Genomic DNA, 15,086 nt, shown 5'->3' with positions numbered 1-15,086 from the left:
TAAATACATCTATTGGTTTCTGTACATTAAAGCCCCTAATGTGCAAAATGATGGAGAAAACGTGCATTTTTAAACATTTTACATGATGTTTGTTATTTAACAACTCAGAAAAAAAACATCAACAGAAGTTGCTTTGTAACGGTTTTATTGGTATGTATGTATTTACATTGGAGATTATTACATTGCTATCATACATTATATACCATATCTCGGAAAGAAGCCTAAATACTTTGCATAAAAGAGGTAACTGCAGCAGCACTTTCAATTTTCCTTTTGTGAATTTCCAGCTCAATGATTGTATTGGACGCAAGTTGCCACAGGTTTTACCTTTGGTTTTTTAAAAAAAAAACCTTTGAAGCATTGCTTTGCATAGACAGGACAACCTTTTTTTTAGCACAAAGTATGAATAAAAAAAAGAACAATCTCTAAAGAGAAAAGAGGTTTACATTCACAAGTTGAACAAGGTTTCATTGATTAGTGCATCAAGCTCAAAGGATGCCTGCAGCGTATTGACAAACACGTCAGGAAAGCATAATATTCATAGAAATGTGGTAAAGTATGATGACCAAGTGAAATACTGGGTAAGCAAGTGTCACGCAAGCGCCCATTTTACAGGGTTTAAGGGCAGCAGGATGAGCGCATGACTGAGCACAGCCCCTCATCACTCCAACTATATATATACTGTGGTTATATCAAGTGTGTAATTAAACATTTTTCCTTTCTCCAATCAAAGACAAGCCTATCTAAACAACCACAAGGGTGTGAGTCCAAAATAGATGTGATTGTGTTCCTAATCTGAGGACAGAAAAGTTAGCCAGTTTCCCCATGATGCACCATGAGTGGACACAATGCTTCATTATCTGGGGCCCAAAAAGAATGCAGAGGCTCGTTTGAAGGGTCGCTCGGACAAGATGTGCCAAGTAAAGCTTGTGAAAACATTTTAATTACAGTCCCAATACCGTCTCACGGGACAGGACATTTAAACCAAACCTGCGTCCCAACAAATAAAGCAATTTAATGCTTTTAAACTTGCATAAATTACTGCCATGAGCCACGAAATACGTGAAAAGGGGGATCCTATTTTAAATCAGGTCTGTTGTAAACATTTAATGAGACCTTCTTACCTATTCCCATAGCATTTTGATGAAAAGCCTCTAAAATTACGGGACGGATCAAGGCGGCAACACACCTACAAGTATGAAAAAGTAAACATGCGTACCGTGGGATGTGTCACAGGTCATCTTATCAAAATAGATCGGCGCATTTCCTCCTAACCAGGCCGGTTTAATGGTCCTAAACAACAAACTGGAATGCGTTGATTGGAAAGGATGCGGTAGTGTGGGTCGGTAAGGAGGAGGTAACACGCGTTTGTATCGACGTGTGAAGGAAGGAAGTCATGCTATCAAAAGATACACTCTTATAAAAACAGGACAAACCACAGTAACATGCTTTACACGGTGACAGTAATACTATTGCTTGTGCATGTCTGAAAGCTTCACACGCTCTTAAGGTGAAAAGTGATATAAAAGAAACATTACAGAGTGTCTACATGTAACAAGGCACAGTTGGCAAACCTGAATGCAACAGCGGAGCCGACAGAAGCATCTGGAAACACCCGTCCTCGGACTCGGAAACGCCCGTTTCACTCACTGGTCCACGCAGAGAGACGGGTCCTGAAAGGCTGTCGTGGAATGATTGGCATAGAGGAGAAACAGGGAGCGTTTCTGCGTCGGTGTCGGAAAAAATAAATCCTTCCTTTGTTTTAAGAAGTGCACTGAAACCAGATCCTTGCCCCCGTTTGGCCTTTTACCCGTTGTCAGATACTCACGTAGAATATGTGTTTTACGTGAAATGTTGTCAACTTTACTGGATTTTTGGACTTTAACACCAGCCAACACGATGTCTGATTTTGCTTATTTTCCTTTTTCTTTTTGAACCTGGCCTCAAAATGCAAATGAGTGCAAGCAATGGAGGAGAGGTGGATTAGAAGGCACGTTTCTGAGACAACATACAATTCCAGGGTGGGAGGGGATGGGGGGGGGGGGTTAGAACAGTCAAAGTCAGTCGTTTCCGGAGCGTCCTTCGGTCTGTTTCTGGTGCCTCCGACCACCTGCGACCACCTGCGACGCCCATCATCCGCAGGTCTCACGTCAGCAGGCCCATACGCGTGAGCTTAGCCGACAGGAACGAGTGCAGGACAAACACCACCGGCTTCGGACCCGAGTGGAGGTCGAACACCTGGAGGAGGAAGGCAAGTAGGAAAGACTGGTAAAAATGATGAAACACCTGTAATATGCAGGAAAGATAATGGTCGACCTTGTATCTACTTTATCTTTTGAACACCAAGAGGTCAAATCACTTCCTCCGTGAATACGTCAAGAGAAGGGTGCGTTTGTGTCACACCTCTGATCTGGTGTCGCTAAACTCACCATTTCTCCCTCCGGACCCCCGAAGTCAAGGTAAAGGTTGCGTATTCCGTCGTCGGCGGACATTTTGAGCTTCTCGTAGGGGTATCTGTACAGCACGGCGCCCCCCGTTAGATCAGCCGGCTCCCTGGTCACAGTGAAGCCCTTCTCATAGTGCAGCGTCAGCCGGACGTCCTGCCTGTTCAGCGTGCAACCTGAGAGTCCAAAAGAGAGAAAAGGCCTTTAAAAACCCAGCCGGGTGGGTCAAAAGGGGTTAAAAAGCAGGTTGAGTCGGGGGGGGGGGATCAACGTCTGTTCACTTAATGTAAACACATCATAAAAAGACAAACTGTTGTTTACATCAGCCTCATTTTATGTTCTTTCTCTGGATACTTCTGCTTCCTCCCCCAGTCCAGATACATCCTGGACGGCTTTAAATGGTTAAGCTAAACATAACTGAATTGAAACTTAATAAATTCAGCTTCCGCATTAAACTAGGATGTTGCTCAGCACTGATAACAGGAATATGCATCATTTAAAACATTGTCGGAACCATTTGCAGGCCTCTTAGTAACATGACTGATTTAAACCCACAACTGTGGGTTTGTTAAAGTGAAGAAAGACAGAAAAAAGACAACTGGAGGCTGTTTGGTGGTGAATAAGTGCGGCCAAAGGGAACACATTCCCCTCATCTGGCTCCCACTTCTGTTTTTCCTACACAGAGCTGCTCTTTTTGAACTGCAGCGCACCGACGCTGAGCCGGCCGCTGTCACGAGCTCCCTACGGTAGAATCAGAATCAGATTTTGTACGTCTGAGGCTGCTGCCACATCCTCTGTTTTAACATGCGTGCTCCCTCACTCTGTAATCTTCTCTTCCGACTAAACAAACACTGATTCTCTAAATATGTGGGCTTTTTTCAGACCTGCACAACGTAACTTTTCGATTTGTGGTCTGAGGTTTGACAACCCTTACGCAGAATAGTAGGGATTCCCTCATTTCCAAAGGGACATCTATACGGAAGCGCCGCCATATTCTAGCTTATTGGAACATTACGGCTGCGTCGGACTGGTCAATTTATTGACCGACATGTTTTGGGAGCTGATTTCGTGCTGTTCACCCACCGATGGAAACCTCTTTGATGAGCTCAGCAGCAGCGTGAGCCCCCTGCACCAGGGCGCGCGTCCACGAAGACAGATCCCAGTGGGTCTCCACTCGGAAGACGTGGGACTCGATGCCCCGCCCCGTGCCCGTCCGGGTAGCGAACACCAGCTCCGAACCCTGCGCGGGAGAACCCCGGGCACTTCCAGAATGGACCAGTCTGGAAGTGGAGACACAGCAGAAGAAGATTTGCACAGATCTGAGGAAAACCTGTTATTGTGTTTGCCCTCAGTCAAGTTCTCCCCGTATCAAAACTAATTTCACTTTTGTTTTATTGTTAAAAAACAAACCCTGGTGCATTTCCAGGGACTTACCGTCCATTTATAGTTCCCCCACCACATGTTGGTATGAGTACACAGACCTGATTTACAGTTAGCTGTCACTCTGAAACTTCACTTCTGTTTTCAGAGGTGCCTGTTGCTCATCGGGCGACACGTATCGCCGTTGCTCCACAGCTGGAGGAGCCGCTGTCGCTATGATCGAAACCCCCGAGGCGCTGGCGCCCTCGTTACCTTGTGGCGAGCAGTGGATGCGTGAGCAGCGGTAGAGACCAGGACTCTCTGCTCCACGGCACCGCTTCGAACAGGAGGATGTCCTTCTCCGTCAGCGCCATGACCACCGGCTTATACTGCTGTCGCCCTCCGTCCAGCTGAATCTACAGCAGATAAAGAGGATTGATAGGCTCCCGCCACAAGAGGATCAAAGACGCAGTGACATCATCATCAGGGGAGACATTTATCAAACCCTGCTGTTGTCTTGTAACGAGTAGAAGGTGGGTGGAGAACAGCAGCGCCACTAAGCTTTGAAATGAGTGCAGCTGTGAAAGGTGGGTGCTGCAGGAAATGGTGCAAGGCAATGGAAACCTATATCAGTGCTTCCTGTCTGAGGTCGGTCAGCGGCAAACATCCATACATCTGAGAGCGCCGCGGCGTAAACACTTCGCTAAAAAAAACCCTTATTCAGCATAAAGGTGAACTCACGCCGACCCTGGTTAGCTGGTGAATGGCTCTGTTTGACATTAGGCCCGGCCTTAAATCAAGAAAACACGCTCTTCCTGCGTGTTGCAGGGGTGGCGACGCCGAAGCAGAAAGGCCCGTATCTGCTCTAAATGTGTGCGATGACGTAACGAACAGGAAAACTCAGCTACCAGCTGCTCACTGTGGAAACGCCAGCGTCCAACGAAACCGAAGAGGTGGAACAATACACATTTTTACCCTAAACTAGAGCTTCCGACATCATTTGATCACTGTTTCAATAGCCGTCGCATTAACCGCATCCTTTTGGTGAGGATGTTGCCTTTCCTGCTTCTAGCACCCTGACATTATTCTATCATAATTTCAGCCTGACATTATTGTGCTTGTTTATCTTCCCAAAACATTAGAGACTCATCTGGCAAATTGTGTAAGAACAGAAATAAAAAGAGCAACGATGTGGAATTAATACTCATTTGATTCAACGCCGTACCTGCTCAGCCAACCAGCCGATGTGTTTGAGGTGGGGGTGCGTGGGGGCCGAGGACGAGGCTCCCAGGTAGGCGTTGATGTGAGCCAGGACTTGTGGCAGCAGGGCGGCGATGTTTGTGTGGACGGCAGTGAACCAGGAGTTGGCGGTGGGGGCGTCTTTGCAGCGCAGCACCACCGTATGTTGGCCGTCTGGTGAGTGAAGCTCCAGCAGCCTGAATCACACCGAAATTTAAAAAGAATTAAAAATAAAAAAAGAGGACGTGAAGTTTAAAGCATGACACAGCGGGCTGCTGTTGGCCAGCGTACCTGTTCTCCAGGTCCGGCATGGTGAGGTTCCTGCTGATGAAGCACATTTTCAGACTGATGACCTTTCTGTCTTTGGAGGAGGAGCTGCTGTGTTTGGGTGAACCGGAATCCTCGCTTCCGCTGTAGCTGGGCGACTGCGGGCGGACGCCGTCCCACGGCAGGTCGGCCACCAGAGACGGCTTCTTAAAGAGCGGAGAAACTTCCCGGATGTACTTTACTGTTGAGACACCCAGAAAAGGACACATCAACCCATCACGTGCCGCCTCCATTATATTCTGCTGTTGCGTAACTTCTATTGCTAATGTCAGCAGCCCTAAAACCAGTCTGTAAATTTAGTTTAAGCTTTTGCTATCACAGGAACCACATGTGAAGCCCTTGCACAATGATGACACTGCTCAAGCATAGGAACACGTGTCCTCTACCTGGTCCTGTGGCAGAGGACATCCTGGAAGGGGTCGGGGTCCGTATTCAGTCATCTTTAAACGCAGATTTGAAGACCACAATGGTTCTCATTGTTAGATTTTTGCTAATACAAACCAGAGCTGGTTTAGTGCTACAGCTGTGAGCCAAATTTGGTTTGTACACCTCATGACCTCATCAGCGTCGTCACGTGTCCTCGCCTGTTCCTGTCCTCGTGTATCCTCCCTAGATCAGACCCATTTATCTCCTCGCTGTTTCTACTCTCTTTTTCGCACTCTTTTTTTTTTTCAAGTTTCAGTTTTATTTGTGAGCCGCAACTGGCGTAAGAGCATGAAAAAAATAAATTAGAGCTTGTGCATGAATATGTGTGTAGTGGACTTGTGTTAATGTTCTGCTCTGTAGGAAACCCGATACTGTAAAGAGGTGAGGTCATTCTCAAAGTAGACTCAGAAATTAGATTTGAAACTCTCTGCATGTGTGTGAAAGAGCGTTCACTAAAAACGTGCACGGCTTGTACGTAAAGCTACAGTTAGTTAAAGAAAAGATGAGTTCCCGCATGCTCCTCTTTATTGCTCTATGCGTAGTGACTCAGGCTAAAAGGTGGGGCGTGTAGTAATCTCGCGGCAACGAGCCAAATCTCTTCTAACCACACCGCCCATGCTAACAAAGTCAGGGATCCGCTCTGCAAACGTAAGTGGTTTGGAACACATCAGTGAGAGTGAGAGTGTTTCTGAACGCCCACGGTTCTGTCCCAGGGTCAGATCTCCACTGCAAGGCTCAACTTTCCACCTGATAATCTGATCTGCTGCTGAGGATTTCAGCTGAAATATTTACCGCCCGCCCGCCCGCCGTTATCCGCGGTGGTGCGTGTCCATAGCGCCGCGGCTATCGGCCTCGGAGGAGCCCCCTTTTCGGCGACTGCTGACGTTTTCCAGAGTGACGACGCGCCGTTCTTGTCGAGACGGAGGCACAGCTGCTGGGAACATGTCCAGCTGACACCGAGGCGTGCCTGAGCCCGAGTGGAAAAACTCTTAAGTACGTTAAGTTCAGATCACTGCTTCAGAAGGGGGGGGTGATGACCGTGCAAGGACATATCAATCAGAGAGCAAGTATCAAGGGTCAGGGACAAAGCCCTGAGGGATCCCGGAGCAGTTCAACATGACAGAGACGGGCAAAAAATATAGAAAATCTGGACATTGAACTAGGAATGTACACGTAAAAAAACCTCTAACCATTAATACCATAATAAAAGAGATATAGTCCCCGTATATCACGAAAGAAGTCAGACGGAAACTGCGTCTTCATGTAACCTTCCAACCTTCATCGGCAACCGGGGCTTGAACCCAGAACCCTCAGCTGAAATGTCAACAGCCAATGCTACTGGAATATATACCATCAGTTTTCTGCCTGTGACGTTTCTATATTTGTATAATTTGTAATCTCTTTCAGATTTTGGAAGTCGGATGAACTTGACAGCAAAGATTTCCTGGATCTCTTCCACTTCATCTCCACTCCGAGCCAAAAAAACCTCATGTACAAATACTTTTGTGTGGACAGGACTATGATTTCCATTCATGAGACACGAAAGCCAGACTCATTAGCATTTTAGCGTCACCGGAAATTGGACTTTTGGCACAATCGCTAGGTCGCATTAGTAAAAGTTGTGCTAAGTACACAAGCAATAGGTGCTCAGCCTGTTCTAGCTAACATTGCATCGCTTTTTCGCCTACATCGTGTGCTTGTTTCTCTGCCCACTTTGCCTGTGGAGCTGTTAAATGAACTCATTAGTTCTGTCAGACCTGTCACTCAGCTCCACTTCTGCCTAATTAGGTCTGCACACAGAGGACTCGCAGCTCAATGGATGCACGTCTGCAAGAACTCACATATGCATGCAACACCTTTATTTACGCAACGTGTGCAAGAGGGATTTTTCAGAAATGCCAAAAACGTCCCCCGAGGCCTGCCTTCGTTTTCTTTTTCGACCGGAGAATCAAGAGCAATAAGACGAGGAAGGAGAAGAGGAACAGTGTGACTAAACTTTATTGTGGCATTCGTGCTGATGCAGAGCGGGTGTAAAACACTCCTCGGACCGCTTTCCCCTCTGCCACAACATGCACATGCAAGCATGCAAACATCTACTCACACACACACGAAATGACTCTATGGAACGGCCAAATGTTGAAATAAAAGGTTACGCGGTAATAGCGTGAGACTTTCAGACCACAGCCTCAGAACTTGGCACCTAAAAAGAGCCCAGCAATTGTCCTGAGGTCTGGCCTGCTCGTCTTTACATACTTGCTTTTCTCTCTTCTCTCCCTTCACTTCTTCTCCCTCTAAAATCCTCATCTTCCACCTCTAGCACACATTTCAAGCTCTTTGCCCTCTCCAGTCCCCACATATCCCATGAACTCTCCAGCCCCGTCTCTCCTATCTTGAGTCTTTTAGCCCACTCCCTCCTGTTCTCTTCCTCTCAAAAACTGAAAAAAGAGTTTTGGCCTGAAACATAATGAGACCAACATGTTACAATAGCCCCAAAAGAAACTGCAGTTCTGTGTGTGGGGTTTTTTTTTCTCCCCCTTTGGGGCTCAGGGGCGGGTGTTGGGGCTGTAGTTGATACTCTCCTTGGCTCTGACCTCGCACATAGTTACAAACGAGGAATTATTAAGAGCATGGCGCCCACCATTTACGACTAATTTCATACACTACTGCCACGGTCTTTGTCAAACATAATTAAACTCCTTACATAATACACAGACTACCTTTCAAATCAGCGGGTGACACAACTGTAAACCAGGAGGGCTTAAAAGAGCTGAAACAGTATTTAAAAAGGCAATTAAGTACTTATGCTGCAAACATTTTAATAGCTAAATTATGGTCTAGGAGCAAGTCACGACGGTGTGACAGACAGTCGACAAATACTACGACCCTTGAGAGGCCCAACTCCTACAGAGGTGCTTTCCAGATGGTGCACGCACACACACACACACACACACACACAGAGTTAACTGCATTATAGCTCTAATTCGTAGCTGGTCTTTTCCCACCACGTCTACATGAAGCTGACCCACGAAGACTGTCGATACACAGAGGTCGTCCCAGAATGACAAACCTCTAAGCGGTACAAGAATGTTCTTTAAAATCTGTCGCAAGAATGATCCACATGTTAAAATATGTTAATATCAAAGCACTTCACGCCCGCAGAAACGTACTCCCGCACGTGTCTACAGGTGTTAGCAATTACTTTCTTGCTGGCATGAAGGAAGTTGGAGCTATGCGGGGCATTACAAGGTCACTGACTCAGCCGTGCAAGAATGATAAAAGTAAATTTTACGGCTGCAAATATTGTTCCAAATCCAACGGGGAGGCAGAGCGGAAGGCACTCCCAACGCGAACGCATTCTGTGGCTAAACGACCTTCTTCAGACCAGAGAGAGGAGGGAAGAAACATCCCACATTCATCAATTAAAGTCAGAATCTGATGATTGCAACAGGCTTAAAATGAGGAGGGATCAGAAGCCGGCAACACTCCCAGCAATCAACAGTGACTCACTTCCTCTTCTTTCCAAATCAGTTCTTATAATCAATCTCCCATCTGACATCTGCTCGTTATTGAGCGGTACGCCATATGGTCGGGACCCGATATACCCGGGGTCCACTTTCCAGTCGCCGGATCACAGCCCGCGACGCCAGATGATGTCAGCGGTGGAAGATGGCACCATTTGGTATCCATTTAAGCCTTTGAATTCCTGACTCCACCGGACCCTCCGTCCACAAGCTCCAGAGCACTTCGGGTTATTGCCAACGTGACTGGCACCATTTCGAAGTTTTACCCAGCTTATCAACTTATTGGAAGCGGCGCGGTGCGGTTCCTGGGATTAATCCGCCAGCGCAGCGTTGCACGTCAGTCCGCAGGTCCATTTTCAGCAGGATTTTTCATCAACGTGATGAAGCGATTCATTTGGTGAAGGATTGCAATGGATCAGCCAAATACTCCATTTTGGGGCGTGGGCAATACTTTGGCTATCTTGATATGTCCGTTATCTTTCATGAGTGTGTTTAATGACGCTTTTTCGGAGCAGGATGAACTTTAATGTCGTGCACCAGAGCTGGATTTGGCAATAAAAACAAAGATCTCTGTTTTCATTCAAGAAAAAGACCAAGCAGACACTCTGTCAATGCAAACATCTTCACGGATGCTTCTCATAACAGGAGAGGATTCAGGATTCCTCATACCTGCCCCTCCTGTGACGACCTGGCTCAGAGGCGGCGAAAAGAACCGCACAAGCGACGGGAAACCCCACAAACAAGCATGGAACGACGGCCGCGAGCCGTTTCTACGCAGGGCGGCATGAACAGCGCGGCCCCAAAGTGTGTCTGGATATGTGTGCCAACTTTTTACAAAGGATAAAGCAGATTATGGACCAAAATAATCACGGCCATGGTTGTGGATACTGTAGCAACAGAGAAAGATTACAAGCTCGCAGCCATCAGGAGGGATTGATGCTTGTTGATCCACGGTCGGTCCCAGGAAGGAGGAAACACTGTTTCAGCTGCTGGAGCTCTGCACTTACTGTATATTATTTTTAGTATCATCAGTTACAGTGCAAATGTGCTTGTGTACGTCACTCGGATGGATTTGCCACTTTTATAGTTGCCGTTTTTAAATATTATGATGTTTGATTTAGACCCCTGAAGGCCGTGAGGTGTCTCGAATGGTCATTTACATGTATGCCGTCTTGTCTAAGCCATTTCATTGAGTCACGCGAGGACGGTATTAATAAGTTTATTTTATTTTTTATATATTGTTCCATATTTGTAGTCTCACAAAGCGGCGCGGCCTCTTTCAGGCTGTTCAGAATCAGACGCCGTGGCGGCCCTCGTCCCACGTGACCGGCGAATGTCACGGCGAGTAGATGGCCGCCTAGTTTTGGCTCCAGAAAAGAAGCAGGGAACCGTTCCTCATCAGGGTCGTCCCCGTTTCATCAATGGCTTCTGTGTCTGGTCTGTGCCATCAATTAAACAAACAAAGGTCAGCGCCACAACTGTTGCGTTGGTTTACAAGACGCCATCTGTCCTTGTAACCCGATGCTGAAAAAAGTCAATCATTAATCAATAATGAAGAAGATTCTGAGGCTTAGGTTGGATTCTGAAAGGTTATAAACCAAAAGACATCACCATTGGGTCTGATAACACAACCAAATACGATGGTTGTTGTGCTATTCTGGATTAAAGCACATCAAATCGTCCTTAACGCTGCAGAATTCATCCGATTTTAACGGTGTCATGGAGGCTTGGAGCCACTTTTCATTGTAATTGTAGATTAAAACAACAGTTTGAGGCCAGTAACTGGAAAAACGATGATCTTGGTGCAAAGCTGGTATCAATGTCGGATAAGTCGTCTATTAAAAAGCCACGCTTGGAATGAAAATGCTGATCGGGCATCACGGCCCCCATTATAATCTCATGTGTTGCCGCAGTCCTTCCACTCTTATGTTGCACCTTCTACAAAAGGTAATGGAGGCCAGTAAGTGAGGAGCAGAGACAATTAGCCCTCCTGCCGCCGCCAGCATTGACCTTTGGCCTACATACATACACGCACGGTTAGGAATGCGGGTTCCCCGAGCTAATTGTGACAACACTTTTTTGTTTTTGGAGTGGGGGGGGGAAGGTATAGACTGTTTACATGGCACACGGATCTGAAAACTGGAGCTTTGTTCTGTCTGGCCGCCATTTCTTGCAATACACAGAGGGATCCGGGAAAGCTGCGGGTCCGGGAGGAAGAGCCGGTCCACAAACAACGCAGCTCGCCGCCCGTCAGTCGTACAAACAGCGACGGGCAACTGACACATTCTTCTGGAGGCCGGCGTGGCAGGAGGCAGCACATCCTTCCGTCACACCCCGAGGGGCTGCTGCATGGTTGGGGGCTTTTTGTTGTTGTTGTTGTCGCACCAATTACAGCTGCCAGATTCCATCACTGGATCTGAAACGGTTCGACGTGGGCACTCGAACTGCGTCACGTCTGTGAACGGTCATTTGTCTGTTTGCACATCCTCCATTTGCTGGTTGACACAAGTTGGATGTAAAATGTTTTGGTTCCCCTCCACTTAGGCAACGGTCGTGTTTATTCGGAGCCTCCGGGCCTCATTTAATTAATGCATTTGATTGCTGGGGGTGTGTTTTACCTGTGTTTATTCTGGGAGGCTTCATTTTGCACGGAACTGTGTCAAGCATCGACTACTTCCAACAATATGTGCTCATCAGTATTCGTCCTGCATTTATTCCAAACCATTAACCACTCCATTTAGTGGTTCCTGCCCCAAAGTTTCCAGACCCCGGGGGCTCTGCGGCCTCATTCCCTCCAAATTCATTTTTTCCACTTTTATAAAGAAATGTGAAAAAGTTCCACATCAGCACAGTTTAGGATCCAAACTGACCTCCATCTGGCTCGGTTCCCACCCAGCATGGGACATTTCTCTACTTCCTACTAAAAACATCCTTTTTTTTTTTTGTCAGCGCTGCAAATGTCAATAATACTTTGATTAGTGGCGCACTGACAGATAAATATTCAGTTGTGCCAACTTTTCAGGCTAATATTATAGTTCTCTTAGATAGATTCTGGTACTTTAAGCTAAAAAATGGGGGCATAATCAGAGTAACCAGACCGTGTTGTCAGCGATCTGCTTTAGATTCAAACGCCTAATTTATCTTTAGCGTGGCTGTTGTTATGCTTTCGTGTCCACGTACTTTGCTGTTGGTTAATTACACACATGCTGGTAGAACCAGCTGTCTAAATGGCTTTTACACGAAATAACTCAGTGTGTGTTCCGCAAACCAGAACAATTAACCACAAAACACTGAAAACATAGTACTGGCAGGCTGTGAGGGTGTCTGCAGGGGCCAAAAATAGCATTGGCTTTTAGCTAACTCTTAAGAAAATAGTTAAAAAATTCAGGCTAGTGCATTTTGTGAAATAAAACAACTTCATTAGAGACTATAAGCAGCTCTGCCCGCAAAAAACAAGGCGCACCGATGTTGCCTGGAGACACTGACTTCAGTGTTTATCTTTTGTTTAACAGTCGAGCCTAAAGACGGTCTTTCAGTACCTATTTTGGTCATCATCTGAGTTGCAGGAGTTTTATCAATTCAGATTGTTTAGAAGCAAAGCGAAAGTGCCCCGTCTGCACGCACGCGGAGCAGTTTGCACCACCCTGGTTAAGTTCTACCCATCCACTGGGCACTCAGTCCTGGGCCACATGTGGAAGGGAGCAGATGTGCGTGTTCAGAGAGCCTTAAAAGTATCATCTGTGTCACGCCGTGTTTCTATATTAGAGCCATAACTACCGAGTCGTCTGATGATGTCCCTGAGGTTTTGCATTAGGCGCAAACCTGTGCTTCGTTATTAAATGACACAAACAATATTACAATAATGGTCGTGCCGATTAACTGGGTCGGGCTCCACCTTGGTGGCTTCCTAACCTGATGTGGCTGGTATGATAGAAGCCACACCTGCAGTAAAGAGGCAACGGCCCATCTGCTTGTTTACGCAACGTCTTTTTCCCCCTGGACGGTCACACAGAGACAAATCTCATCAGGTTGTGTTTACAGGGGACGGCTATCTTTTGCAAATCAAAGCCGTTCAGATACACAGACCAGGATAATGGCTCTAACTCTGAAACCACAACTGTGGTTACTTTTTTCTGTTTACAATGACCAAAGATCTTCTGGCACGCCGGTGCCATTTAGGCCCCACAGGTCAAACAGTAGTGATGACTGGTAAAGTCTCTTGTTGCAAAACAGTTTTATGAAAAGGTTTAATGTCTAAAAGCCTTATAGAAGCAGGGGGTGTGTCAATCATTTGCAGTCTGCGCCATTCTAGTCTGTTTAAACAAGTGAAATAACACAAAAACTCAGTTTAGTACAATCAAACCCTTTAGAAAATAGGTTAACTTTCCTCCTATTGTCTGCAGGGACCCCTTGATGTGGTGTAAAGTAGGCCTGAATGTTGTGTTGGTGGGTGTTGTGACCCTCGGTGATACTGCGGGAGGAGGGTGAGATCCGAGCAGATGTAGCCGCACCACCGCGCTCTAATCCCGGCCTCTCAGTCCGCGCTCTCGCGTGGGCCTACTTACCCTCCAGCGTCACCTCTTTCCCCGCCTTCTTAAGCGCCTGCACCGCCAGGTCGTGCGTTGCCTCCCGGAGGTCACTGCCGTTCACCGACAGGATCGCGTCGCCCACCCTGAGGGCTCGGCTCTGGTCCGCGGCGAGTCCCGGGAAGATTTTGGAAATGAGAATGGGCATCCTGTTCTCTCGCCCCCCCTTGATACTGATCCCCAGCCCGCCAGACTCTTGTTTGACAACCCGGACTTTCCGCACCGCTTCGGAGGAGCCCTCTAAACTGACGGGGAAGTCGCCTTGTCTCGACCCGAAGCTGGACCCTGGACTGCCGTAGCTCGACCCGGGGCTCCCGAAGTCAGAGTTGGTGCCGTTGTTTGGGTACTTTCCCGGGCTGTTCGCACAGTAGTGGCCGTCGTATTGACCGCGACTGGCACCCGAGCGTCCGGGGCTGCTGCTACGACCCCGACCCACATGACTCTGGTTCAGAAGTTGGTCCTGACCGCGGCCGGGGATCCCCACACTGGATCCCGGGTCGTTTCCGTTGGCAATGCCGTTTCGCAGGCCCGCAGAAGTGCTGTTATAGTCCCAGTAGTTGCCCCCCGGTCCGCCCGCGTCCGCCTCGGCCGTCAGAGTCAGCGTTTCTCGGGTGAGTTCGGCGGCCACTCGGATCCAGCGGTCGCGGAGCAGGAGGTCCAGCTGACCGTTTTTGTCCGCTCGGGTCCAAACTGCCATTCCGGGGTGGTTCGCCTGCTCCCTCCGAGGCGGGCCGCGTTCACACTGAACTCATCGCCAACTTTTTTCCCTCTTTTTCACGGTGCGCCCGAGCGGCGGCTGCTGCTGGCCCGCGTCGACACACCCACTCACACAGGGACTGCCTGCACCAGCAAGCGGGGCACAAACTTCTGGACTACCCCCCCTCCACAAAAAAAAAAAAAAAAAATCAGAGAAGGGAGAGGAAAAAAGAAAAGCAAGTGTCGGTGATTGGTCACCCTCGAAGGGCTTGTTGTTGAGTTCAGGCTCTAAAGCTGCTCCACTTCCTCGCCAAGTTAGCTGAAATGAAAGGGGTGTTTCCGCTCTGACGTTTCAAAATAATATATTAAAGGCCGATTTTTGACGCGCAGACGTAGCAGCCTGTTAAACCCCGCCACTAAAAAAACAATCCAAAACGTGCAATTAATGCTTTGAGTGCTTTTAGGCCGTAGTAATAAACATTTAATGA

General features: G+C 47.6%; 1 protein-coding gene across 1 annotated transcript; it reads right to left on the bottom strand.

Annotated features, from left to right (window-relative positions):
- Positions 1-128: 128 nt before the first annotated feature.
- sntb2 (syntrophin, beta 2) lies at positions 129-14,882 on the bottom strand. The gene is made up of 7 exons (XM_057052346.1): positions 13,882-14,882; positions 5,334-5,550; positions 5,029-5,239; positions 4,077-4,219; positions 3,528-3,724; positions 2,430-2,620; positions 129-2,238 (listed from the first exon to the last, which is right to left on the bottom strand). The coding sequence occupies exons 1-7, from the start codon at positions 14,597-14,599 to the stop codon at positions 2,146-2,148; spliced, it is 1,770 nt and encodes a 589-aa protein (XP_056908326.1). The 5' UTR covers positions 14,600-14,882; the 3' UTR covers positions 129-2,145.
- Positions 14,883-15,086: the final 204 nt, after the last annotated feature.

Source organism: Takifugu flavidus, chromosome 13, assembly GCF_003711565.1.
Source record: "Takifugu flavidus isolate HTHZ2018 chromosome 13, ASM371156v2, whole genome shotgun sequence".
NCBI lineage: Eukaryota > Metazoa > Chordata > Actinopteri > Tetraodontiformes > Tetraodontidae > Takifugu > Takifugu flavidus.
The sequence above is the reverse complement of the archived record's forward strand: the minus strand, read 5'-3'. Positions and strand labels throughout refer to the sequence as shown.